Consider the following 27097-nt stretch of genomic DNA (forward strand, 5'->3'; position numbering starts at 1 on the left):
AAGGACATTTCTGGATGATTCTAAAAAACAAATCCTATTCCGCTTGTCCCTGACCCTAGGCCAATCTATTGAGTCCTCTATCTGACAGGCAGTACGGAACAGGAGCAGGAATCAGGGGACACTGTCTTTAGCCATTTGTAGAAATTTGGTCAAATCAATTACCTTCTGGGCTCCAGTTTCCTGCCTCATAAAATGACCTTGAAGGCCCCCTTCAGCTCTGAGAGTCTAGTTTACTTTGCACCCGGGTCAGCTGGTTTTTAGGACAGCCTTGAGAAGCTGAAGCACTTCCAAGGTCTTCCCTCATGTTCTTTATATTCTAGAAAGTGTACTTTCTAGGATCTAGTTCTGTTTCAACACTAGATCTAAATGTTTGGCTGCACTTGGATCTGCTTTAAATTTCTAGGAGATGCAAAGCATAACATGTGTAATCCCTTAAGACCCAGACCCTCCTTCTCCCAGAGCAGAGCTGGGAACAGACTGCTCACTGAGGGACATGTGAGGGAGTGAGTACACGGCTGAGGTTTCACTTTGTTATGTGCAGGGAACACGGGCTTGGGATTCTAAATAGGAAACTTCTGGGAAATACTGGGTGGGGGCTGGGTGATGAGGTAGGGGAGGCCGGGGAACTACAGACCGCTAAAGGCAGAGAGGGAGTTTAGGAGTCACTGGGCTGGAGTGTGGAGGATAAACTGCTGATGGTCCCAAGTCAGGGAAGCCCACTCCCGGCTAGTGAGTGCACCCTTAGCTCATCGTGCACTCAGGGAGCGAGTCAGCCCCCTCACCCAGCTGTTCCAGCCCCATAGCGGCTCCTGTAGTTTTCTTTGGCTCAGAGAACCAGAGGCGTCCCCTGAGCCCTGGCCCCCCTCTACCGCAAAGCAACTGGCTTCCATTACCCCTGACAGCTCCAGAGCAACAGCCCAGCCCCCGGCCCCAGCCTGGCTTAGTGCCGTTCCCTTTTATGGTGAAGCTGAGGGAAAGCAAGAAGTGAGGGGGAGTAGGTTTGGGCTGGGCAGAGGGTTGTAAAGCCCCGGGCTGCCTCTCCCTCAGGAGAGACCCTCGGACATCTACCCACTGTCATCTTTTTTCTCCTCGGAGGCCCACTCTGCTTACCACCCACACGACCCCTTTTGCCGCTCCCAGCCCTTCCTCCTTTCCCCACTCCCTGACATCCGGGGGGTGATTTCCCACTTGGCCGAAGTCCCACGGTTTGGGTTTTGATTCCAGGAGGGTCCGCCCCATTTCCGACGCCCACCTCTTGGGGTGGGATGGAGGGAGGGAGTCCGACTAAGGGAGGCATCGGTCAGATCACAGGCAGGATCGTTCTTTTTGGCGTATGTGGGGCAGAAAGGCTGGCGCGCCAAGGAGAGGGACCCGGCCGCCCCACTCCAGTCCCCATTCTACACCGCCTCTCATCCCTCTCCCCGCCGCCCGGGCCAGGGAGGGGACCCTGAGGGCAGGGCGCAAAGGAAGCACCTGGCCGGGCCGGGAAGCGAAGGATGAGCAGCAGCGCGGGGGCCCGGGACAGGAGAGGAGGGGGGCACCGACTAGACTCAAGCCAAGCTCCTCGCCCGGTCCGGCCGCCGCACCCTCACTCTAGCCCACTCCTTAGCTCCAGCGAGGTTGCCCTAAGGCCGCTAACCGCGTTCCGGGAAGCGCCAGCTGCAGTCAGCTGCGCCGCACTGAGTCTGGAGTGCGCGTCCGCCCAGCGACCCACACGACAGCCCCTCCCTCTTCGGCCAGACCCAAGACCCCGCCCCTCGCGAGAGCGCCACGGGAGCAGGCGAGACGCTGAGGCTAGAGAGGCCTTACCGACCGAGCCTCACAACCGGAAATGCCTGGTTTGGAGCCGAATTGGCGCTGCAAACTTCCGGTCCAGGTTTACTACCTCAAGCTCGTCCACAGACCGCGTCGGAGCCGAGCCCAGCTGATCAGGTAAGAGGAACGCAGGCGCGATCCCCGACCCATAGGCTGTGACTGGACCAGCGGGGGCAAGGACGGGTCCTGGTTTGGGCGAGGAGTCCGCTGGCCCGCGTCTCAGGCCCTCCTCTTCTCCTCAGCATGATCACGGACGTGCAGCTCGCCATCTTCGCCAACATGCTGGGCGTGTCGCTCTTCCTACTTGTCGTTCTCTATCACTACGTGGCCGTCAACAATCCCAAGAAGCAGGAATGAGAGTGGCGCTTTTTCTGCCCCAGGTAACGGTCCGGGGCTGTAGCGCCTAGACCCTGGAGAGTGAGCGGGAAGGCCGCGCCAGGACCTGCAGGGTTCGAGACTTCAAATCAGAACGTGTTGGGCCAAGCGTGATACAGTCCAGAACTGGGCCCCTTTATCCGCACAAAGTAGCGAGTGCCCAGCCCCCTTAAACTGCTCCCTGCTAGAACGGGGTGGGTACCGTCAACTCACTCAGTCCCCATCTTTATGTGGTTCCCGATTTCCAAGTTGATAGTATGGGTGCAAGGAGGTACTGACACCCTAAGTAATAAAGGTAATGATGCCATCCAAGTATGAGGATTTGGGCTCTTCACTTAAAATAGTCCTTTTCCAAGGTTGTGAGGTCTTTAGGCATACTTTTTTTGTGAGGGGTTGCAGAAATAGAGAATTCTATTTCAGGGGCACAGGGTGCTTATGTAGGGGGTGGCTACTATAGACCTAAGTCATAGATAAGAGTGGGATGGGGGTAGGTTGTATGAAGGGCTTGTAAACCAACCTGTAACAGTGGGTGAGGACTGTAAGGGGGAACAGGCTGGATGGGAGTTGATTCTGAAAGATAGCGCCAGAGGAAAGCTGCAGCATTTTCCTTACCTCAGGTCTTTCCCCCTCTTTTCTAGGGTTCCAGGACATAGTCTGAGGCAAGATGGAGGGTGTGAGGGGCCTTCACACTTCACTTCATCCCTTCTACCCATCACAGCATACAAAGCAACTACACCTGGATTTTTCCAAACAACTTTTATTTCCTCAAAGTCTTCCTTAACCCTATGGAACAAGAAGCTGCCACTGAATAGGGCCCAGTATAGGGGCTACTTTCTTTTCTACTCCCTCCCCCCAATATAAAAAAATATATATGTTTTTGTGGTCCCAAAATCTTGTGCTGTGGAGGGAGGGAAGGGGTGGCAGGTCCCTGCTTTGTCCTGTCTCAAGGTGATGCTTTGCAATGTCTCAGAACAGTGTGGGGGGTGTTCTAAGAAGTTACATAGAGTTGTCACGTGGAATCAGCAGCTGAAAAGGGGGACTAGCACATTTGTCACTGTGTTCCCCATTGTGGGGTCATATCCTGGGCTTGAAGGCATCAGACCCGGGGAGAAACAGTGAATGGAGGAGATTTAGGGACAAAACAAACCTCGGTTTGGCCCAAGGGCCCCCCACTATAACAAATCCGAGACTGGGAGTCAGACAGACTACAGGAAATAGGAGAAAAGGCGGGGGCGGAGCGGGGCCGTGGGGGCCCGGCCTGAGGCAGCCTGCAACAGAGAAAAGAGAGGAATCAGGGTTGCAAACTCAGCCCTTCTTCTGGTCTTTTAGCCAGGGGCCGGGACATGAGACAGACAAGATGGGGGAGGCTAGGTAGGTTGGGCACTGCACAGTGGTCTGATAGGGGTGCCTGAGGCCCTGACTGGAAGTTGTTCTCTTGTCTGCTGGAGTGAAGAATGAGAGCATGATGGGAAAAAAGTCAGCGACTGGATTCTTACTGGAGGTACATTTAGTCCTTAAGGGGTCAAAGGGAGAAGGGGAGGAAGAAAATGGTCCTGAATGGCAGAAATGGGAATAAGAGGTGGAATGAGGGGCTGGACACTGGTGCTCACCGTGGTGTGCAGCGGGGTCCCAGCTCCGGCTCACTGCTCTTCTTGGTCTGGGGGATAGGGGATGTGGGGCCCGGAGAGCCTCTCATCCCTCTGCGAGTCGGCGGTGAGCCCTGGGCCAACCTGGGCCTAGCCTGTGTGGACAGGGGGAGGCTAAGAGGCTGGATTCTTCCATGGACGTTCTTGCTTCTAGGTTTCCTTCTAGTTTCCACATGCACGAGTGTAGTATATGGGTCAGCATGGGTACTAGGACCTTGAGTTCTTGGGCACTATGCCTAGCTGAGAGGGTCAGGCAGGATAATAGCTAAAAAACTCGGGTTCAGTCTATGATTATACAGTCCAAGCTTTACTTAACTAGGGGAGGCGAAAGGACCCAGCATTTAACCTTCATGGCTATACCACAGCCAAGATCTGGAAGAGTAGAAAAGCACGATGTGGAAAGATGTTGGAGTATTAGTAGGTCTACTTCAGAGCCTTCACTGCCTCAGCCCCTGCCAGAGCAGCTTAAGCTTCACCCATCCAGGCAGCTTCTGCCTATACCCAACTTCAGTCAGCCTAGTATGGGGATCTGGACTGAATCGGAGTGGGTGGCACAGCTGGTCCTAGGAGCAGCAACCAGATGTGTTACCTGGGGAATCCGGGACCCCTCCTGGCGGGAAGTCTCCTCGGGCAGGTCTGGGCAGAAAGAGAGGAGAAGCTAAGGGCAGGGGCAGGCAAAGCCAAAGCTAGCAGGCTGAGGTGAGGGTATGTCTGGCAGGGATGCTGGGATTGGAAGCAAGCAAGAGACCTGGCTGAAGGGGACAGGGGGCACTCGACAGACAGGCATTCAGGCATCAGAGCAGCTCTCTGCTGTGGTTGTGGGGCAAGGATGTAAAGCAGGGCTGGGCATCTTCCCTCCCGTTCCCCAGGTGAACAGCGCCTTGCTGGGCTCTGCCAAGTGTTGTTAGCCGGGGGCTGGGGAAGACCCCAGAATGTTACCTGCAGTCGGGTCCTAATACAGGGGATCCGAGGTCCAGCCCCCAGCAGACCTTTCCCAATCACCATGACGGCCTCTGTCTTGTCTCCTGAAGACAGGAATGAGCAGCTGCTCCCTAGGGAACAAAGGAAGCTGGGATCAGGACGGGGCCATGGAGAAGAGGTAACTTCCTTTCCATCCGGGTTTCTCAATACTGGCACTGTTGACATGTTGGACTGGATTATTCTTTGTTGTGGGGGGCTGCCTTGTGTGTTTCAGGATGTTTAGCAGCCATCTCTGGCTTCGACCCAGCAGATGGCATTTCTTCTCCTCCCTCCTCATCACTGTAACAACCAAAAAATTCTCCAGACATTGGCAAATGTCCACTGTTGTGCAAAACTGCCCCTCGTTCAGAAGCACTGCATGCTCTCGTCTGGTCCAAGGGGTGGAATGGCAACTTGGGGCTTGACTCAGAACCCACTTAAGCTGAACTGCTTTGAATTTGTTAGTGTTACCCCAGTTGTGTGTGTAAGCATTTAAGGATCAAGCAGCACCAAGACCGGTGGATTCAGGGCTACCCACCGAAGAGAGTTAACAGGTTGGGAGTAGCAGGCTCTGAGGGAGGCAGAAGATGTCAGACTGGAGTCTTAGAAATCATTCCCATCCAGTCCGTTACATGGCTGGATCTAGAACTTAAAAGGAAAGCAGATGGTCTAGGCTCTCTATGTGAATGACACGATCCCATAATATGTGTGGTGATGATGGGTGAAAAGGTCTATGCTGTTTTCATTCTTCAATTTCGTCTAATGTTGCCCAGCTCCTGGAGTCGGGGAGTATGAATAAATAGCAGGTAGGAAAAGTCCTCAGGTTCAACTGTAAAAATAAGATTAAATGAGATGATGTGCTTAGAGCAGTACCTGCCACATAGTAAACGCTCAGTACGTGGTAACTTATTTTATTATACAAAGACATTCATAGAATTCCAGCTTCCTGTACAAGGACATGGATGTTAGTTTAGGGATTTAGGATAATCCAGGAGAATAACTGACGGCCCTGGTCTGGAGTGGCCTGCATAACATGAAGTCAAGAAGGAGGTGCAGGTCATATGGCAGCAGAGCTGGAGGGGTTTCTTCAAGCCTAGTCAGGACTCTGGCCTACACCCTGGGAGGTAGAGAAGGAAGGAGGTCGACCAACCCAGATTTCAGTGGCAGTGAGTACAGACCTGATATGCTGAGTGAGTTGGGCAGTAGGCAGGAGCCCATGTGTGAAGAGGCTAGGTTAGAACTAGCAGGAGTTGGGGATGGGGCCAGGCTGCTTGAAGTAGGGCGATGGGTCACTGGCTGCTGCCGCCGTCTCCTATCCTGGCTTCGGGGCTCTGAGTGGAAGGGACACAAGCAGATAAAAGGGCAAATAAGTGAGGTATTGTCATTCTACTGCCCCACTGGCTTTCCCTTGTCAGCAGATGCCTGTTTTCCAGCTTGTTATCACACCAGCATCCCTCTTCTGAAGTAAATCTAAGATGGGTAGAAAGACCTCATCACTTACTCCAGCTCTCCTTGTTCATCCAGCCCTCGTCCTGCTTTACCTCTGTAGCTAACTAGCCTACTCACACCAGTTCATTCTTAAGTTACTGAGCTTGGCTTTTTCTCCTCCCTCTAAATGCACCTCTTCAACTACTTGTCCTGTCCCTAAATGCCAGTATCCGTCACCATTTTATCCTCTTCTGCTCTATGTGGTCAAAACTCCTAAGTCTCCCTCTCGCCCTTTTTTCCTGAGCTGCAGTTCTGTCTACTGGTTGTTTCTACCTGGAAGTGTCTCATGACCCAGTGTCTCATGATCCCTTGCTTCCTTTCCTTCTCCCTATCTTGGTGAAAAATCTGCTAGAAACTTTTGTTTGATCTTTCGACTCCTTCACATTTAGATTTGTATTTAACCCAAAACTGGACAGTTCATCCACTGCCTTCTCTTGAATTCCCTCTGTATTCACCTTTGCCATTACCAGTGTCCAGATACAATCTTTATCTCTCATCCAGGCTTTTAAAAAAATATTCTCCACTGGCCTCCCTAGCTTGAATCTATTCTCTTTTATAATCCATCCTTCACACAGGTGCCAGAAATTATTATTCTAAAATACAGACCTGATCAAAAATCATTTTGGCTCAGACAAGGGGGAGATATTGAAGGTCTTTTACAGGATAAAGTTCAAATGTTTGAACACGGCATTCAAAGCCCCACCTACTATAGGTCCAGTTTACACACCCTCAGTAGGATGCTGACTTGATCCTCTGCTATAGCCTCTGTGGCTACTGGCTGTGCTGTTCCTCTGCAATGCCTGTTTCTTCTTCCAGTGAACTCTGGACATCTTACATGTCTCATCTCAAATGTCACCTCTATGAAAGCCTCCCTGACCATTAAGAGTAAAATTAACTGTTCTCTTTTCTTTAATTATTCTTTGTTCCCTCGGGTGAAGGAAACAGCAACCCACTCCAGTATTGCCTGGAAAATCCCATAGATGGAGGAGCTAGTAGGCTACAGTCCATGGGGTCGCAAAAAGTCGGACACGACTGAGTGACTTCACTTTCACTTTTCTTTCTTTCCCTTGGCAAGTAACTGTTTATGGTTTCTGTCTCCTTAACTAAATGTTAGTATATGTAAAGTACTTATAACAGTGCCTGGCACATAGTAAGCGCTCAATAAATGTTAGCTAATATTCTAATTGAAACTTTGAGTTTCTTGAGGGTAGGGACCTGGTCTTTTCCAACACTATGTTTCCAACACTATATCTCAGGGCCTGTAAAGTACTGCCTGGAAAAACAAAGACTTTAAACATTTTGTTTGCCTGGATAACAGACACCCACTGCAGACCATGAGCTGACTCAACAATCCCTGTCTAAGGGCATGTGGTTATACTCTTATGGGGCAGCTCTCTTGGTCCCTTCTTTGTGGCTAGAGCCTTACTGCTACAGATTCTGAAAGGTGGGATCCCAGTTGGGTAGATGGTGATGAGAAGGGGCAGGGAGGTGCTCAGGCATGGCAGGTCCCTCCTCATCATAGGGTAACAGCAGGTACCAAATGTTCTCAAACCAAATGAGCCATTAACTTCTATGGAGCTGAATTTGATGCTGATTACAGGATGCCAGCTGACTTCTAACAAAGCAACATGTGTTACATGTAAAAAGTCTCATGTAAAAAGTAAGTAGGTAACAGGAATTTTATCTTGTCTACACTAGCAGTGACAAGGGTACTTCTGGAACATTCCCAAACCAAATTTTAAAAAACTGATACTTGTATGAAAAAGGACAAGAAGAAAGGGAGAGATCTCAGCAGGAAGCTACTCTAGCTTTGAGGAGGTTGCCGAGATGCTGGGTTCCAATTAGAGTATAAGACCACAGACAGGAGTCAAAACCACCAGACCTTAGGGAGCTAGAAAGAGTTGGCACAGCAATGCCAACAAAACAACCGAAGTCAGGAACTCATGGCCACAGTTAAATAACTTGAAACATTATCCACCACCAAAGACTCAGAGATGCTGCAGAGCCTAGACCTTGGTAATGGCTTCAGTTAAAACATGGACGTCAAGTGACAGTGCACTCGGGTCACTTCAGATAACGAACTTCATGACAGAGGGAGAAACAGCAGGAGATAGATGATCTGACACAGAAGGATGCTGGAACCGTGTTAGGGGATGAAGTTTCACCCTACCCCAAGAAAGGATAAAAGAGTGCAAGCGAGAGAGTGAAGGCCTCTGGGATGTTTGTAGGTTCCAGTAAGGAACCAAGTGACACTCAAGAAGATACAAAGCAAAATGAGCAAACAATATAAAAAATGCCAAGTGAAATGTAGGGATCAAGGGAAAGATATTAAGGATACATCCCTGGAATCCTGCTGCTGAAGAGAGTTTCAGGATAGGAGACAAGTTTGGTTTAGGAGAGAGGCCTGATCTGAAAAATGGGAGGCATTTAAAGGTAGCACTTAAAAGCCTGTCTTAAGATGTGGCAGGGCCTGCTTGTAAATTTGGCAGTGTAAGCACACAGCCCAGCTTCTCGTGTTTTGACTTCTGGGCCCTGGTGTCATCCATGCTTATCCAGTCTCATTGTGACAAGAATTACAGGGAGGACCTCCAACTCTTCTTGGTTCTAAACTATAGAAACGGCAGCTTAAGGCTGAGTGCAAGTGGTGATGGGACCAGCTGTGCATCTGTGACTAGTTTCAAGAGGGTGCAGCATGGTCATCAGCCCTAAGGTTCCATCTGGGAGCAGCAGGTCAGTCCTGGGCAGAGGCCCGAGACGCAGAGCTAGACTGCATCTCACCACCGTGTGAGTCAGAATGGATATTCTGAGGGCTCACAATTCTGGAGCAGTTGTGTACCCTTTGCCTAGGTCCGGCATCATCCCCCTTTTCCCCAGACATGTTTACAACTGTCCCTCCAAGTAGCACTCAGGTCTCACTGGATCCCTAGGACGATCACAGACCTGAATAATGCCCTTTGAGGGGTGGATAGGCAGGGAAGCCTCCATTCACCTCCCAGCTTCTTGCCTTTTATTTGTTCAACAAATATTTGGAAATCATTTAATAAGTGCCAAGCGTGTTGCTAGGTGATAAGGGAATAAACAGATGTGTTAGGAAACATTTCCTGCCATCAGGTAAGTTTTAGTCTGAGGGCATATGGCTATTTAACATGAAACTTTTGTTTTCATGGGAAAAGGTAAAAGTGGTGATGGAGCTGGAGGCCTGGAGGCTTCCTGTGTCCTTTGACTCAGTTCTCAAAGGAACCTCTACTCTTCATTGGCCTTGAGGTGCTCCACCAGAAGCTGCCAGCCAGCTGAGACACGGCATCTCGGAGGCCAGGAAAGAGTTCTGGTAATCTCAGCTTTAAGTGCCAGAGCTGGGATGGATTAGAGTGGCCATGGTAGGCTGATGGCTGAAGGCTCCCTGCTTTACTCGTAAGCCCCTGCCTGGTCTTTCACCAGTAGCCTGCTGTGTAGGCCGGAAGGGGAGTGCCTCGGGTGCAGTTTAGGGAGGTCCAGGTCTTTGCCTGATCCTGAGAGCAAGTGCCTTCTTCAGTCATGTGTCCTAGGCACCTCACTGGTGTCTCTCTCCACCCCCAGCCCCCCCAGCCTTGTTTTCATGAAGCATAGCCAACAGGAGGGGGAGCTCGTTTATTCTCCGCCCTCTACCCAGCAGGTCCTCTGAACTGCCTGCGTCTGCTTTCACACCACTAAACTACCCACTTTAGCAATGACATTAGCTATTCCCCAGTGATTCTGGCACTGTTGCCAGGGGGGTGCTGGGAGGCAAGGCCTACTCAGGCTCTTTCAGCCTTCTGTCCCCGCAACATTTCTATTCACCCCAAGTTGGCTACTTTTGGGCTTCTAAAATGTCATCCCCCAGCCTCTGAGGACAGGCCCAGCCAGAGTAGTTAGCTCCCTGAGGCCCTGCCTTAAGCTGCTGGCTGGGATACCTAAATCTTGTCTGAAGTTTTCTAGATAGCCCAACCTCATGTTCTGTTCTAGCCAATAAAGGACTGCCACTAAGTAACCTACAGTTACATGGGATATTTTTTATGCATTAGTGGGAATTTTCTTAAAAATAAGTTCGTAAGTAAAAAAAAAAAAACAAAAACCTTCAGCAATCCCAGTTTGGGGATTTGGAAGGTGTATTCACAGATGCTTTTTAGTTAGATCTCAGAGAGATGAGGATCATGATTTTCTTATCCTGGAAGACAAAAGATGCCTAGATGTGGTGAGGGCCCAGAGCCAGGTGTGTGGAACCAGGAGATGTCACAAAGCTACAGCACAGGACAAAATGAAGAAGTTTTCCCAAGGTGAGTTGAAGATGCCATGTCCAGTACCACAGTATGCATCAGAGGTCCCTATCCCAAGCCAAGACCAGTCTCCCATCCTGGAGTCTTATCAGGGACTTTGAGATGGAAGTGGCAAAAACTGGAGCACCAGCAAATGCTCAGGAGAACACAGGAGTCAAGATCTCTGGGTCTGCTCTTTCAGCTCCTTACAGTATTCCTGTCTGGCGTTATGAGGAATCTTCCTGACCTCCTGAATTCAGAGATAGTTTCTTGTTCCTACAAATATTTATGCAAGTCCACAGGGTGTCCTGATTCTCAAACCAGCTCTCTTTCTGCTTCTAAGCTCATTTGCTGCTGCTGCTGCTAATTTACCTGGGGGAATATAGCTTCTCACTTGGTTTCACCTGCACCTGAATGTGGAGGACTCTTAGATACAACCCTGATGTCACCTCTCTGCATTTTGGCCCTTTTTCTGCCTGTGAAAGACACTCAATTGTGTCCGACTCTGTGACCCCATGGACTATATATAGTCCATGGAATTCTGCAGGCCAGAATACTGGAGTGGGTAGCCATTCCCTTCTCCAGGGATCTTCCAAACCCAGGTCTCCTGCATTGTGGGCAGATTCTTTACCAGCTGAGCCACTAGGGAAGCCTTTTTCTGCCTGTAGGACATCTCCATATAGCTAGCTCATGACATCCAAGCATGTCTAAAATAGATAAACAGCACTCTTCAGACAATGTCTTAATGTCATGACATACTCCTTTAGCTTGTAACCATGAAGCTCTTAAGTCTTTCTCTTCCACCACCAGTGAATCCCTCCACTTGTTTATATTAAATACCTTCACAGACCCTGGTACAGGCACTCGTCGTCTCAGGTATAAACCACTGCAAGGACCCCTTCTCCCATCCCTGCCTGATTTCTACAGAGAGTTCACAGACAGCTCGCTTAAGCAGATCTTTTGTTCCCATCATGAGAGACACAGTCACTGCCATAGGTCTTTGTTAACACATAATCTTTTGTTCTCAAGACATTTCAGCTTCTTCCTCCCACCTTTCTTCCTGATTCCATAGGGAAGGGTTTGCTCTTCGAATCAGCTAGTGTGCCTGCTTGTCGTCCTCTCTACACATAGCACTGGTCCTGGCTATCACTCTCATCTCTGGATGTTCTTATTAAACCATAAACCACACCCATTCCTCAAAACCACTTCTCAACTGATCATCCTTTGGGTGATTGCTCTTGTGTTTATCCATAACAGTGGCTCCCCGCGTTCCTTGCTTACAGTGTGCTTTTCTGCTGTGTTTACAGCCCTGTGTCCCTTATGAAGTTTCGAGTCAGTCCACCAGAGCAGTTACTTTGTAGTGACTGTGCCTATTTTCTATTAGTTATTTGGGGGAAGTAACAAAGAAGCAGAGTATGTTTCTCACTCAAGGAGCTTAATACAGCACTCTACATTGGGATGGGGGTGGGGTGGGTGGAGTAGGGAAGATGTTAATAAAATATTGACTAAAAACTGCCTAGAATCCTCCAGTGATGATCTAGAAAAGGCTCTTTACTGTTTGCCTTTTGTAGTCAGGGAAGAAGATTTAGGGTTCATATTCCTTCTATGAGTTAAGAACAAAAGAAATTAAAAGAAGAAAAAGTATCCAAATTTAAGATAGGAAACTCAAGTATGCCAGAATGCAAAAAGACATAAGTTTGAATAACTGCCACTTAATAGCTGTGCAACCTTGGACCAGTTAACCTTCAGCACCCTCAGCTTCCTCATTAGAAAAATGGAAATACCACCTATCTTCAGGGTCCTTGTAAGGATTAAATGAAATAAATACACGGTACTATTTTGTTCACTGTTTAACGCTATTTAAACATAAGGCATTATTACTGCTTTAATACTCAAACAGTGTACAAAAGTGTCCTTTCTCAATGAAGACAGACTCTGAGTGGGGCTTGGAACCTAAGCAGAGGTAACTATGGGGTCTGCCAGGGACAACATCTTATTGGTCAAAGCTGGTGAGGACCACTGCTCTCTCTCCTGTGGCTGCTCTAATCAGTGGTCATCTCCACAGCCACTGACGCCAGGGCATGTTTCTGCTCTGCACCAAAAGTTTTGTTGCAAGCTGAGCAGCTGTGAAGTGCTGACAAGGACAAGTGCAGCTTGAAGACGAGCAAAGCTCAGTTTCTAGTGTATAAACCTCTATACTCTGGCCAGACTGCTGTAGCCCAGAAGCCACATACAATGTTGATTTCTGATCTACTGCTTTTTCCAGGAATAGCAGTGTAACAGTCGCCCTACTCCAGTCCAGGTCACTCCCAAGGAACAGCTCTGAAGTCCCTTCCTCTTCTTTTTCCTTAAAGGCCCACCTGTTTCTGGTCAAGCAGGGTCTTATTGGCCAAACCTAGAGGCACAGTTGAGGGACTGTGGCCACCGCTGGAAGGGACTGGATTGTGAGCCTAGTACAGAAGCTGTCTGTAGTTCCATTTTCTTTGGAAAAGCTGGCATCCTTCCAACACTTTCTGGAAAGGCTCTGAAGCCAGGAACAAGTTCAGCCATAGAGACCCTGGGTAGGATTCACCATCTCTGCATGGTGCTGTGACTGACTGTGAGGAAACCTTATCCTTCCTGCTCCCAAGACAGACCAACACTGTCCTTGACGTGGAGGCTCCATGTCTCAGCGTGACCCTGCTCTAGCCAGTGATTCTTCCTTGGGCACTTCCTGCCTCCCAGCAGTTGCTGAAACCCAAGACCCCGGGCTCCCGTCTCTGCCACACAGTACCGTCTGGAGCTTGTGCCGCAGGGAACACCAAGGTCGCAGAAGAGGCTGCAGATTCTGCTACAAACTAATTTTATTGATTCACCCCTTGGTCCCAGGCCGAGTGTGCATCTTCAAGCTCTCACTTCCCCCAGCAATGCCCCAAACAACCGAACACCTGTTGCAGGGGCTCCCAGACTAGCTTACCTCTGACGGGGCCCAGCACCCGGTGGCTGACCTTTTGGGTGCTAGATCCCAGGCCTGGCAGCCCCGCAGGCCGGCTGCCATGAAAAGGAAAGCTGGGGGAGTTCTTCATCTGTGGAGAATTTTGTTGGCTGCTGCTGCTACCACCAGCACTTGTGCCAGTACTAAAACTTCGCGCACGGCTCAAGGTGTTTTCAGAGCAGGAAACAGGCAGTCCGCTGCAAGAAGCAGACACCAGTTAATCCTGGGTCAGGAGGTTGTCTTGCATCGTCCTCCCTGGTCTGATGCCCAGTACAGCATCACCTCTGTGGTGAAAAGTCTCAGGGACTCATTCCGAGGTGGCAGGGAGGAATCTGTGTCCACAGATAAGGAACCTAATGTGGGGCATCTCAGGCTGCCTGGGGGCCCTTGTTCACACGTGCACACTCCTGCTGAGAATATACTAAGAGTCATGTGGGCTGGCCCTGGGCAGCTTTAACTCCCAGTGAGGTCCCCATTGTCACCCTGGTGCTGCCCTGGGCCCCTCAGACATTCACAACTACAGGAAGGTGAGACCCACCCCTGGGGACCCCCACCCTAGTTCTACTTGATTTTGTGCAGGGCTCTGGAGCAGGGAATCCCCTAAGCTGCTTTTCCAACATCTTGGAAGTATGTAGTGCTATATAAATGGGAAGAGGATCCCATTCTCCGAAAAATGCAGTAACCTTCCTAATCTGCATTCACCCTGGAAACATTCACCACATGGTTCTTTTGGTTGGGAATCACACAAATTCCTTGGAGCTCTTTGCTCTAGAGCCCTGTTCCAGTGCCCCAGCCTCTCGCTCCCCGCTGCTTGTCTTACTTGTTACTTCTGGGTGGAGTTCGAGAGCCTCTCTTCTTGCTGATGCTCATGTTCACAGTGGTGCTCAGGCCTCGGCTGCTGCGCACGTGTTTCAGCATCCAGGCCCGGAGGTTTGTTAGGCTGCTATGCTCTGACAGCACGATTCGGGGCCACGGGTTGCACTCCGCCATGTCCAGAGCTGCAATGGCCATAGCTCGTCCCACCTGTGGGGAGTCCAATTTGGCTCAGTGTCTTGGTCTTCCAACCCAGGAAGCTGTTTCCATACATGGGTGCTGTGTTGGCTTGAGATGCACAGCCCACTGGAAGGGAAGGAGAGGCCGGCCTCACATTTGCTCAATGACTATGTCAACTGTGGTGCTCAGGCTATTTACTGCAAAGTGGATTTAGGGCTGCCCCCTAAATTGCTGCCCATCTGGGGCCCTCGTCATTATGAGCAGGGGCAGGTGGGCTTTCAGGATAGCCCCAGGCAGGAGTTCTACCAGCAGGAGAAGGCAATGGGATTTCTTCTGTAACCCACAGTTCTTTCTGTTCCTGTCATGTGCCCCAGGACACCGGGATCATCAGGACCTCTGTAGAGGGGGTGCTTTGAACTCATAAGGGAACTAATCCAATAGAAGGGGGAAGATAAGCTCACAGGCAAAGAATGTGACTCAGCACAAAATCATAGGAGAGTCTCTATGGCAGGGCTGAGGATCAGAGTAGTGCCCATTCATCCCCTTGATACCTTTACAGTCAGAGGCCTGGTGCCTATTAACTGAGGAAAACCACGACCATGGTTGAGAGTTGAGACGGCGACAGTGGTGAGCCTTGCCTCAGAGGACCTGAGAGTCAGGTGGCAGAGGTGAAGGCCTTTCCAGACTTGAGGTTTCCCTTTCCCCATTCATCCCCTGCATTCGTACCTGCTCAAACAGTTCCACAGTGTATCTGGAAGGGAAGGCCGGCGGGGGAGGGGGGCTGGCACGCCCGTTGTCATGGCAGGCGGCAGGGATGCTGTTTACTGAGCGTCCAGTGTTGTAGTTGCATTCAAGTGTGTAGCTAAGACATGGAGACCTTTATCAGACAGAATCTGGACAGAACCATGGGGGACAGACTAGGTGGTCTACGAGATAATCAGCTGGGGTAGAGTGTGCACAAGTAGAAAGGGCTGATCCCCAGCACTAGCAACTGACTCTGGCACTTCACAGAAGAAAGGTCCCCCAAAAGGTAGTGTCCCAGACTAAAGACAACCACACAAACTGTGAATCTGTCCTTTGGGAAGACTTCATCCATCCCCTGCCCCTCACACACCCTACACTGGGTTATTGTTTTCTTTGGGCAGCTATTTCATCCACTGTATCTCAGTTTCCATCCAACCTGTGGATTATCCCTGAGGCTTTGTAGATTGCAACCCGGCCGCTTCCCTCTTTAGACTGGCCATCTCTGCGGTCTCGGGCATACATATTCTTCTCTGAGAAATTGCAGCCCTGGAAGTCAAAGTGGGCTGAGTTCAAGGAGATGAGCTTTGGATACAGCATATTTTCCACCTGTTTGGGTGAGGAAAAAGGCAACTCAGAAGGAGAGACAGAGAGAAAGAAAGGATGGGGCAAGGAAGAGATGCCTAGTGTGGGGTCATGTGCCTTCACACAGCACACAGACACCTTCAGAACCATCAGCAGTAGTCAGCATTGCTTACATCCTCACTGAATGTTTGACAATATTTCTAGGTGTTGGGAAGGTATGAGTCTACCTCTTTTTAAGCCCTTCTCTCCGAAAATATAAAATTCTCCTTCTCCCCTGGTGTTCCAAACTCTAGAAAAACTATGATGCTAGTAGCTTGACCTTTCAGAGGTCATGATGTAACACAATGAGGTGCTGCCCCTTCTTGGCCCCTGCAGCTCGTTCAGAATAAGCTGCCTCTTGCCAGCCCCAGGGCTTCCTGCCAGAAGGCCCTACTCCCTCCGCTCATGGCCTGAACTTCATCTCCTGACTTGCAAAACTCCCCACACTCACATGACATTCTGCAGATTCCCACCTGGGTGTTCTCGTCACTAAAGCTGTTTCCATACATGAAGCAGCCCCTTTTGGAAGCATGTCCGTGCAGGTCCACGTAGTAAGCAACACCGCTCTCTCTGGGGGGGATGGCATCGGGGGCCAGCTGCTCCACCTCAGCTGACTCCTGTGGCGTAATCCACACGCTGTTGGGCTTCTGCTCGGCTACCTCAGTCTGTGTCCACGCCTCAGGTTTATCCCCGCTGGATGAGCGCCCAAGGTGAGCTCTGTTTTGGAGACTGTCGGCTTTCTCAGGGTCAGAGAGGGGAGCATCAGGAGGGAGATGGGAACTGTGCTGGTGCTCAGAGGGACTCTGGGAGTTCAGCCGGGAATGCACGTGGTGGTAGAGAAGCACAGCTTTAGCCCCATAGATGGCTGGGTGCAGGACTGCATCAGGCTTCAGGTACTGGCGATTCAGATTCACTCCACGCGAGTCTGTGCTGTAGGGAGACAAGGACCAAAGCAGGGGCTTGAGGGCTGGGCCAGCGAAGGAGACACGTGGCAGATGGAAAGGAAACTGACTTATGAAACGAGAGGCTGAAGCTGCAACAGGAAAGACAACTGACGCTGGCCCTCTCCCTGGTCAGCTGTTATCCTTCCTACAGAAATCTAAAAGACAGCTCCCTCTACCAGATGCACCTATGGATATGCTGGCTTTATTTCCCTAGAAAGTGCCACTGGATGGGATCATATTTGTTCTCGGCTCACTGGATGATCACAGGGACTTGCCTGTGTTAGGGTGCAAGAGGACTGGGAACACAGACACTACATATGAGGCTAACAGCTGCCACTGAGATGCAGGTTATAACGGGACTGGGAACAATCCACGTGGCTGGGCACGCCTCTTACCGGTAGTGACCCCGGACAACCCCATCAGGGTTCAACATGGGAATCAGCTTAAAGACAAACAGGCGACGTAGGGTTTGGGCCCGGGGATCATCAGGTCGAAGAATGAAGTCCAGAAAACCGTTGAAGACAAAGCTAGATGGAGTCTCCCCGGGATGTACCCTACTGCTTAAGAAGAATATCTGAGGTGAAGAGGAGAGCAGTTATTAGGTCATTTGCTCTATATTCCAGGGTAACCACGTGGGGATGGTGGTGGGACGAGGTGGAAACAGCCATTGGATTTCCAGCTGGTTGAGTATGCAAACTGGAATAGGAGCTGTCACACCTGCCTCAGAACATAGGCTGAGGTCGTGTCCACGGGGCCGAGGGATAATACGGCCTCAACCTACCAGTGGTGCCTGGGGCTGGGCCAAGGCCAGGGTACTACCTTTATGCTATTTCTACTCACTCTCTTGCCTGTGAAACGGAATGGTCGGGGGGTGCTGGCATCAGGAAATAGCTGCTCTAGACGGGGCTCTCGATCTTCTCGAAGCCCATGGCAGGAACTGATCGTCAGTAGATCTACACGAAGTCCATCCAGAGAATAGCAGAGGGTCTCCCGGTGGTAATAGATGGTATCCAGGGGGCTGTAGGTGTGAAAGTTATTAAGCCAGAAGTCCCCGAAGTCCTACCAACCAGTGGGCATGGTCACCAGCCCAGGATTTGTAGGATCTGGTCCTTCACCCTAACCTTTGGGGCCTTCTAGTCCCTCACAGTGTTAAATGAGCCTGAGGATTTGGGTTGGGTCTACATTGTCAGTGGAGAAGAAAATGGCAACCCACTCCAGTATTCTTGCCTGGAGGATCCCAGGGACAGGGCAGCCTGCTGGGCTGCCGTCTATGGGGTTGCACAGTCAGATACGACTGAAGAAACTTAGCAGCAGCTACATTGTCAGAATGCAGGGAATACGACAGGATGAAGTTAAAGTTTTATTCCCCAATTTATGGTGCCCTAAGGTAGACTACTTTGCATAGACACAAAGAGGTGGCCTCTCTTGGGGCAGGAAAAAACAAATGTGTGCTGCACAGTGGCAGTGCTGGCTAAATTCTGGGTGACTGATGGGACCTGGGATATTAAGAGACTTGAAGTAGGCAGGTGATGAGTGGATGGTGGGATGTCAAGGTCACACAGAAACATCTGTCAGGGGTACCTGAAGTCCCACATGCTGTACAGAGGAAAGAACAGATGAGGTTTGGGGTCAGGGCTCTGAGGGCAAACTCCAGGAGTAGCAGAGGTGCTCTGCGGTCCAGGACTACGTGACAGGAAAAGAATGGGGTTGGCACCTGCTGTGGGTAGGGCTGTTCTCCAGAAAGCGCTGGTCTAGCTGGCTTAGCAAATCCTGGCAGTCACTGTAGGAGAATGGGTAGCAGAAGGCGAAGAAGGTGGTAGCCCCACGGCCTTCCACAAAACGATGAATGAAGGATAACACAAACTGCGTCTCTGTCATCTGAGGAGCAGAGGAGGAAGAGGGAGGGGCAACACGCCATTGGTGTCAGAACTAAGAACCTACTGGGTCGACCATCAGAAGCTGACCTCACACCCCCATCACTTTTACTAACACCCCTCCCTCTGCGACACCCCATGACAACCAGCTCCTTCTGGGCTTCCCGAGGCAGGGGCTTATCATGGACTCCAGCTGGCACCAGAGGGACCCAAGTCTGTCCTTCCTCCTCATGGAAAATTTACCTCAAAGGTGGGCCGGTCTCGAATTCGTTCCCAGCGTGGCCGAGTGGGCAGTGTACGCACAAAGGGAGCCATGCCCTGGGAATACAGCTTGCTTTGCTTGTTCATGTTCATGATATTGATCTTGATGAGTTTCCCTGGAGTTCCTCCTCGGACGCTGAAGTAGAACCATGACCTGAGGGCCAGAGTAGGAGAGACACATCATTCTACACAGGAGGGTTGGAGGGGCTATGTGGGGGGGGTGGGGGGTGGAGGGGGGGACTGGAGCAAGCCAAACTGGGAAAGGGCTACTGGGTAGAGAATGAGGAGGGGGATGGGGTGGGAGAGGAGGGGTGGTGTGCTGGCATGAACTCTCAAAAGGCTAACAGAAGACGCAGGACCCCCTCTCTTCCTTCTTCCACCCTCCATTACTTTCTTCTTACCTGTTCCCATTCTCAAATTCCGTTTCAGCACAGTCTGGTCGGGTCCACACATTGAATTCATAGTCAGGGGAAGAGGCAATGCTGCTGGTGGAGGCTGATGCCCCACCCGCTACTCCTTCCCCATCATTAGACACAGATTCTACCTTCTCCACATGGGCTAGGTTCCCTGAATCAAAGCGAGAACTGAACAGCAATCCCCCACAGCGCAGCTCCATGGTGGGGCTGGGAAAGCATCCTCCTGCACCACTCAGGCCCTGAGAGCTGGGAAAAACGTGGGGTAGGGAGGAGAGGGAAGAAAAATGAAAACGTGTTCTTTGGGTATCGCTGGGTAAATGAGAGCTCCTCTAAGGGAGTACCATAAGAAGAGGCTCTCTTTCCCTTTAAAAAAGGTACATGTGGACCTCCAGCAAAGGCCAAGAATAAGCAATATTCTGTCCCCACACTAAGGGTTATAACTGACTTCAAAGGACCCTATTTTACCACAGTGTGGCTATTCCAAAATGAAATACTCAATGACTTAAGTATGTCGAGAAACACTATAGACTCTAAGCTTCTTTGCAGCCCAAAGATGAGAGAAAATAGGTCCAACTGCCCAAATCTAGCCATGATACACCAACTACAACATAACGCCAGCTTGAAAGATGGGTCATTCTGGACCTCCAGTTCCTAGACTGGCTCCCTGCTCTGGAGAAGAGCAGAAGGGAGAGAACCAAGGTTCTAACTTGAGATAGACAGCTCTCTCTCTCCACTCCTCTGCTTTCACAAGTACTGACCCGGCATTTTTCTGCTGCTTCCTGAGCCCTGGAAGGGCTGGTTCTTTTTTTTATTACCCCATGCCTATTAATTATGAAAGAAAACTAGACATGTGGCCTTTGCCAAGCCAAAGTTAACTGGGCAGAAGCTACCTGCTCACATGGAGACTGCAGCTTAATCCCCCTAAGGGTACGAGTCTATTCCACACCGCCCCTCTAAGCACCGAGGCCCCTGAAAAAGATACCCTAGTAGTTGTGGGTCAGTAATGGGTATTCTGAGTATCTCTAGACAAGTGGCCCATAGAGACCTACTTGGGGACGGGGGATGGCTTCTCGACCCACGACTCCGAAGGACCCTCACACCAGGACCGAGCTTGCCCCAGCTTGTTGGCTTGGGATGGGTAGGGGCGGACTCACACTCGAGGGAGGCTAACAAGGAAGGGCGTAGGGGTCAGAAGTGAGGCCACAGGAGTGGGGGCGGGGCGGGACCAGCCTGGGCGAGGGGCGGGGTGGCCCAGCCGGGTGGGCTTCCAGAGGGGCTGCGGGCCGCTGAGCGCTGAGAAGGGGGCGGGGGCGGGGCCCGCACTCCACGCAGAGCCCCTCACCTCTCTCCGGGCCGGTGATCCCGCTCCCTCTCCCGCTAGCAAGGCGCCACCTGGGCCCCGGCACCCGGGCCCTCCACCCAGGACCCAAACAAAACCCGAGCGCCGCGGTGCCGGGACCCCGCTCTGCCAGGAAACAAGAAGTCTCACGCCTATTGGCCGCGGGCACAGCTGGCTACCCGCCCAGTAAGGCACGCTGCCATTGGTCAGTACACCGGGGTTCCCTCGCACGTTTAGCGGGTACCTGAGCCGGTGCTGTTTGCGGGCTCGACCTGCAGGCGCGGCTGGAGGATTCCACCCGTGTCTTCTCGGAAGACGGTTAACGGCCTTGCTACCGGGAGGAGAAAAAGGCAGTGATCAAAAAGGAACCTGAAAAAGACTCACCTGCAAAATAGAAGGACCCCGTGTGAAGCTGATCATTGCCTACCGTACTCCTTTGTGTATTACAAAACACCCACAAGGTTCAGCCACTCGCGGTTGGGGAAGTCTTCCAACGCATGGGGCAAAAACCGAGTGGAGGATGCGGGCATCGATCCCGCTACCTCTCGCATGCTAAGCGAGCGCTCTACCATTTGAGCTAATCCCCCAGCTGCTTTTGGCTGCTTTCCTTTTGCCTTACAGGTTGTTCTGCGGTGTCCGCTGACCAGTGGACCCGCCGTGGTTGGGGAAATTCATTTGGCTTAGCACTGAGTGCAGTGGGACCGCGGACCGGATTTTTTAAAAGCAGGCATATAATAATTATACATAAGCAATAATAAACCTTATTTAAAAGCACAGATTAGCACTCCTTTGCATGTAACCCACAAGATAGCATAACCGTACCTCGAGTGTTTACCGCACACATCTTTCAAGGAACACCAGCAGTGCGCAAACTCAGTGGGTTTCTAGGTAAGCTTTTCTCTTGCGAGGAAGAGAAGGTTAAAAAGATCGTACGAAGTCCTTCGAGCCGGAATCGAACCAGCGACCTAAGGATTGCCACAGCTCTCTCACTACAGTCCTCCGCTCTACCAACTGAGCTATCGAAGGCCCCGCTGTTAGTGGCGCCTGCTGCTGTCCCTCTAATACTTACCAAGGCCACACTCCAGGGTCTCAAAAGCTTTGAGGAGGCCTAGCGCCCACCTTCTAAAGAAGCTCCTCCAGGCTGCACAGAACAGAGGAACCCGGAAGCAGAAATGCGAGCAAAGGACGCTGCCAAAAGACCTGCTTTCCAACCTGGACCAAGGCAACACGGACCACACAGGTCCCTTCCGTTTCCGTGCTTTTTACAAAACGATAGCCCCCGACACTCCACCCGCGGTGGCTTCTACAGGACTGCGGACGCTTAGAGACCCGGCCCACGACCCTGACTTCTGATTTCTCCAGCCTGGCCAGCATGCCCACTTGCTCTACTCTCGCCAGGCGCCTGCGGGGTTTGCAAAGCCGAAGGCTTACGTTCGCTATTTCCGCTCCTCGTTTCCCTCCGCTGTCTCCGCGGGCGCCAATATAGTCCTACTTTCCTCCTGATAGGAAGGACATTCATTCAGTCAATTAACCCATGTTTGTCGGGATCCAGTCTATGAGCAAGAAAGATACAAACCACGGAGCTGCTGGAGGCGAGCGGGGCGGCCCAGGGGCGGACGGCGCGAGACGCCGAGGGCTTAGCGACGCTGGACGCGGCCCGGAGCCCGGGGGGCAGTCGGGCCGCTTGCCTCCCCTAGACCCCCGCCCCTGCCCTCCTCACACCTGCGTCTCCTTCCAGGGGCCTGGCTTGCCAGCCCACAATCCTTTGCCCACCAGAAGCTCCCGGGGTTTTAAAACAAAGAAACGCACCTAGAACCCATTTCGTGTGTGGGGCTCGGCTTTCTGTATGCCGGGGTGGGTGTGCGGGGAGACCCGATCTCCACTGCCTGCTCTGCGACCACCGCCTGAGCTACCCCAGTTCACAGTCGCCCCAGGCGAATGTAGGTCAGACGAGGGTTTCAAGCCTCTGGCGACTCCGACATTTTGTGGGGTCCCTCAGCTCAGTTCAGTTGAGTCGCTCAGTAGTGACCGACTCTTTGCGACCCCATGAACCGCAGCACGCCAGGCTTCCCTGTCCATCATCAACTCCCGGAGTCCACCCAAACCCACGTCCATTGAGTCGGTGATGCCATCCAACCATCTCATCCTCTGTCGTCCCCTTCTCCTCCTGCCCTCAAACTTTCCCAGTATCAGTGTCTTTTCTAATTAGTCAGCTCTTCGCATCAGATGGCCAAAGGATTGGGGTTTCAGCTTCAATATCAGTCCTTCCAATGAACACCCAGGACTGATCTCCTTTAGGATGGACTGGTTGGATATCCTTGCAGTCCAAGGAACTCTCAAGAGTCTTCTCCAACACCACAGTTCAAAAGCACCAATTCTTTGGCGCTCAGCTTTCTTTATAGTCCAATTCTCACATCCATACATGACCACTGGAAAAACCATAGCCTTGACTAATCGGACCTTTGTTGGCAAAGTAATGTCTCTGCTTTTTAATACGCTGTCTAGGTTGGTCATAAATTTCCTTCAAAGGAGTAAGCATCTTTTAATTTCATGGCTGCAATCATCATCTGCAGTGATTTTGGAGCCCAGAAAAATAAAGTCAGCCACTGTTTCCACTGTTTGCCCATCTATTTGCCATGAAATGATGCGACTGGATGCCATGATCTTAGTTTTCTGAATGTTGAGCTTTAGGCCAACTTTTTCACTCTCCTCTTTCACTTTCATCAAGAGGCTTTTTAGTTCCTCTTCACTTTCTGCCATAAGGGTGGTGTCATCTGCATATCTGAGGTTATTGATATTTCTCCCGGCAATCTTGATTCCAGCTTGTGCTTTATCCAGCCCAGCATTTCTCATGATGTACTCTGCATAGAAGTTAAATAAGCAGGGTGACAATATACAGCCTTGACGTACTCCTTTTCCTATTTGGAACCAGTCTGTTGTTCCATGTCCAGTTCTAACTGTTGCTTTCTGACCTGCATACAGGTTTCTCAAGAGGCAGATCAGGTGGTCTGGTATTCCCATCTCTTTCAGAATTTTCCAGTTTGTTGTGATCCACACAGTCAAAGGCTTTGGCATAGTCAATAAAGCAGAAATAGATGTTTTTCTGGAATTCTCTTGCTTTTTCCATGATCCAGCAAATGTTGGCAGTTTGATCTCTGGTTCCTCTGCCTTTTCTAAAACCAGCTTGAACATCAGGAAGTTCACGGTTCACATATTGCTGAAGCCTGGCTTGGAGAATTTTGAGCATTACTTTACCAGCATGTGAGATGAGTGCAATTGTGCGGTAGTTTGAACATTCTTTGGCATTGCCTTTCTTTGGGATTGGAATGAAAACTGACCTTTTCCAGTCCTGTGGCCACTGCTGAGTTTTCCAAATTTGCTGGCATATTAAGTGCAGCACTTTCACAGCATCATCTTTCAGGATTTGAAATAGCTCAACTGGAATTCCATCACCTCCACTAGCTTTGTTCATAGTGATGCTTTCTAAAGCCCACTTGACTTCACATTCCAGGATGTCTGGCTCTAGGTGAGTAATCACACCATTGTGATTATCTGGGTCATGAAGATCTTTTTTGTACAGTTCTTCTGTGTATTCTTGCCACCTCTTCTTAATATCTTCTGCTTCTGTTAGGTCCATACCATTTCTGTCCTTTATTGAGCCCATCTTTGCATAAAATGTTCCCTTGATATCTCTAATTTTCTTGAAGAGATCTGTAGTCTTTCCCATTCTGTTGTTTTCCTCTATTTCTTTGCATTGATCGCTGAGGAAGGCTTTCTTATTTCTCCTTGCTATTATTTGGAACTCTGCTTTCAAATGGGTATATCTTTCCTTTTCCCCTTTGCCTTTTGCTTCCCTTCTTTCCAGAGCTATTTGTAAGGCCTCCTCAAACAGCCATTTTGCTTTTTTGCATTTCTTTTTCTTGGGGATGGTCTTGATTCCTGTCTCCTGTACAATGTTACAAACCTCCATCCACAGTTCATCAGATTCTCTATCGGATCTAGTCCCTTATATTTCTCACTTCCACTGTATAGTATAAGGGATTTGATTTAGGTCATACCTGAATGGTCTAGTGGTTTTCTCCACTTTCTTCAATTTCAGTCTGAATTTGGCAATAAGGAGTTCATGATCTGAGCCACAGTCAGCTCCTGGTCTTGTTTTTGCTGACTGTATAGAGCCTCTCCATCTGTGGCTGCAAAGAATAAAATCAATCTGATTTTGGTGTTGACCATCTGGTGATGTCCATGTGTAGTCTTCTCTTGTGTTGTTGGAAGAGGGTGTTTTCTATGACTAGTGTGTTCTCTTGGAAGAACTCATTGGCCTTTGCCCTGCTTCATTCTGTACTCCAAGGCCAAATATGCCTGTTACTCCAGGTGTTTCTTGACTTCCTACTTTTGTATTCCAGTCCTCTATGATGAAAAGGACATCTTTTTTGGGTGTTAGTCCTAGAAGGTCTTGTAGGTCTTCATAGAACTGTTCAGCTTCTTCAGCATTACTGGTCGAGACATAGACTTGGATTACCGTTGACATTGCATGGTTTGCCTTGGAAACGAACAGGCTAAACTTTAAATCTGAGGTTTGTGTTGTTACCGAATGCACACCAGGGTTCACGCCTGTGGGCATCCACAAAGCAGGTTAACATCTTCCCTTTGATTTAACTTCATTCTGCAGCTGCAAAGGCTACCTCCCATTGTGTTGGAGAGCATCAGCTTGGGGTGGTTTTCTTGGAGAGGTGTTTACCACGCTCTCTCTCTTGTGAGAAGGTGGGGTCAGAAAGCAGAAAGTGTTTAATTATGTTGCTTGGGGCTTTTGTTTTGTTTTTGAGGGAAATTCACATAACATACAATTAACTATTTTAAAATATGAACAATTCACAGTCTTATGGACTCTATGGGAGAGGGAGAGGGTGGGAAGATTTGGGAGAATGGCATTGAAACATGTAAAATATCATGTATGAAACAAGATGCCAGTCCAGGTTCGATGCACGATACTGGATGCTTGGGGCTAGTGCACTGGGACGACTCAGAGGGATGGTATGGGGAGAGAGGAGGGAGGAGGGTTCAGGATGGGGAACACATGTATACCTGTGGTGGATTCATTTTGATATTTGGCAAAACTAATACAATTATGTAATTATGTGAAGTTTAAAAATAAAATAAAATTAAAAAAAAATAAAAATTATCTGAAAAGGAAAAAAAAAATATGAACAATTCAGTGTTATTTAGTACATTCATAGTGTTGTGCAAATGATCACCTCTCTCTGGTTGAAAAACTTTTTCTCACTCTGGAAGAACAGCTGTTAACCCTGAAAGTAAGCACTCCCATCGCATTTCACCCAGCCCCTGGCAACGACTAATTGGCTGTCTCCACGGATTTACCTTATTCTGGAGATTTCCTATAAAACAATAAAATATGTGACCTTTCATGCTTGATTTCTTTCACTTATGTTTTGAGACTCGTGGACACTGTAGCATGTACCGGTACTTTGTCCCTTTTATGGCTGAATAATACTCCATTCGGTGTCCATTCTTCTGTCTTTTCCCACCTTTTGGCTTTCATGAGTAATAGTGCTACAAACATTCATCTACAAGTTTCTGTGTGGATGTATGTTTTCATTTGTCTTGGGTACACTCAGGAATGGAATTGCTGAGTTTTATGGTATTTGTATGTTTAACTCTTTGAGGAACTGCCAAACTGTTTTCCACAACTGTTGAACAATTTTACATTCCCACCACCAATGTAAGAGGGTGCCATTTCTCCACATCCTTGTCAACATTTATTTTCTGTATTTTTTATTGTAGGCCACGTTTCAATAAGTTGAGCTCAATTAGTAATAAGCAATTTTCTGTCATTAAAGTTTTTTAAATCATCATTTGACTAGCCATTTCTCATCTGCTTTGTACCAAAATTTACTGAAATATTCATCTTATTGTTGGACAATTTACATCCAAAATTTTCATGATTAATACTGCTACAATAAAAAAAATACTGCTACAATAAATGTTGTTATATGTAAATCTTTGTTCACATTTCTGTTTACTTCTGTATCTTCTAGAATATATTCATAGGAGTGGAACTACTTGGTAAAGTAATATGAAACTTTCTAGGCTTTTGACAAATGTTACTAAATTACTTCCTAGAAACATTATACCAGTTTCTATCATAGCATTCACTGAGTAAATCACTTAAAAAATTTTTTTGTCAACATGATAGGCAAAAATAAGTGGTATCTTATTTTAAATTTGCATCTCTTTGGCAGTGAAATGGACTTTTCCTCCCAAGTCTATTGTTCATCTGCATTTCTTTTATAAAGTATCTTTCATCTATATTTTTATTGTTGCTTAGTGATTTTCTTACTGATTTGTAATTCTTCAATAA

At 49.5% G+C, this 27097-nt stretch overlaps 2 protein-coding genes and 2 non-coding genes across 11 annotated transcripts; 1 reads left to right on the top strand and 3 right to left on the bottom strand.

Moving 5' to 3' along the window:
• Positions 1–1821: 1821 nt before the first annotated feature.
• OST4 (oligosaccharyltransferase complex subunit 4, non-catalytic) lies at positions 1822–3081 on the top strand. Its single transcript, XM_027555867.1, has 3 exons — positions 1822–1932; positions 2058–2195; positions 2829–3081. Exons 1-2 carry the CDS (start codon positions 1832–1834, stop codon positions 2170–2172), a joined length of 216 nt encoding a protein of 71 aa, XP_027411668.1. The 5' UTR covers positions 1822–1831; the 3' UTR covers positions 2173–2195; positions 2829–3081.
• Positions 2932–22119, bottom strand: AGBL5 (ATP/GTP binding protein like 5). Of its 8 annotated transcripts, XR_003513446.1 has the most exons (17): positions 20725–20867; positions 19368–19628; positions 18949–19120; positions 18546–18709; positions 17672–17849; positions 17227–17405; positions 16361–16817; positions 15703–15872; positions 15249–15384; positions 14350–14552; positions 13512–13726; positions 5975–6127; positions 5335–5444; positions 4776–4888; positions 4426–4472; positions 3801–3931; positions 3385–3458 (listed from the first exon to the last, which is right to left on the bottom strand). XR_003513446.1 is itself a non-coding variant. In XM_027555863.1 (16 exons), the coding sequence occupies exons 3-16, from the start codon at positions 19580–19582 to the stop codon at positions 3287–3289; spliced, it is 2658 nt and encodes an 885-aa protein (XP_027411664.1). In that variant the 5' UTR covers positions 19583–19628; positions 20966–21052; positions 21791–22119; the 3' UTR covers positions 2932–3286. The 8 variants fall into 8 exon arrangements, 6 of the variants coding, with proteins under 6 accessions (XP_027411664.1, XP_027411663.1, XP_027411665.1 ...); XR_003513445.1 differs by lacking the exon at positions 5335–5444 and having other exon boundaries at positions 2932–3458; XM_027555863.1 differs by lacking the exons at positions 4426–4472; positions 5335–5444; positions 20725–20867 and adding exons at positions 20966–21052; positions 21791–22119 and having other exon boundaries at positions 2932–3458.
• Positions 21236–21308, bottom strand: TRNAA-AGC. The gene has a single exon. It is a non-coding gene; the product is annotated as a tRNA-Ala (tRNA).
• Positions 21659–21747, bottom strand: TRNAY-GUA. The gene is given in 2 exon segments: positions 21659–21694; positions 21711–21747. It is a non-coding gene; the product is annotated as a tRNA-Tyr (tRNA).
• Positions 22120–27097: the final 4978 nt, after the last annotated feature.

Source organism: Bos indicus x Bos taurus, chromosome 11 (genome assembly GCF_003369695.1).
Source record: "Bos indicus x Bos taurus breed Angus x Brahman F1 hybrid chromosome 11, Bos_hybrid_MaternalHap_v2.0, whole genome shotgun sequence".
Classification (NCBI taxonomy): Eukaryota; Metazoa; Chordata; class Mammalia; order Artiodactyla; family Bovidae; genus Bos; species Bos indicus x Bos taurus.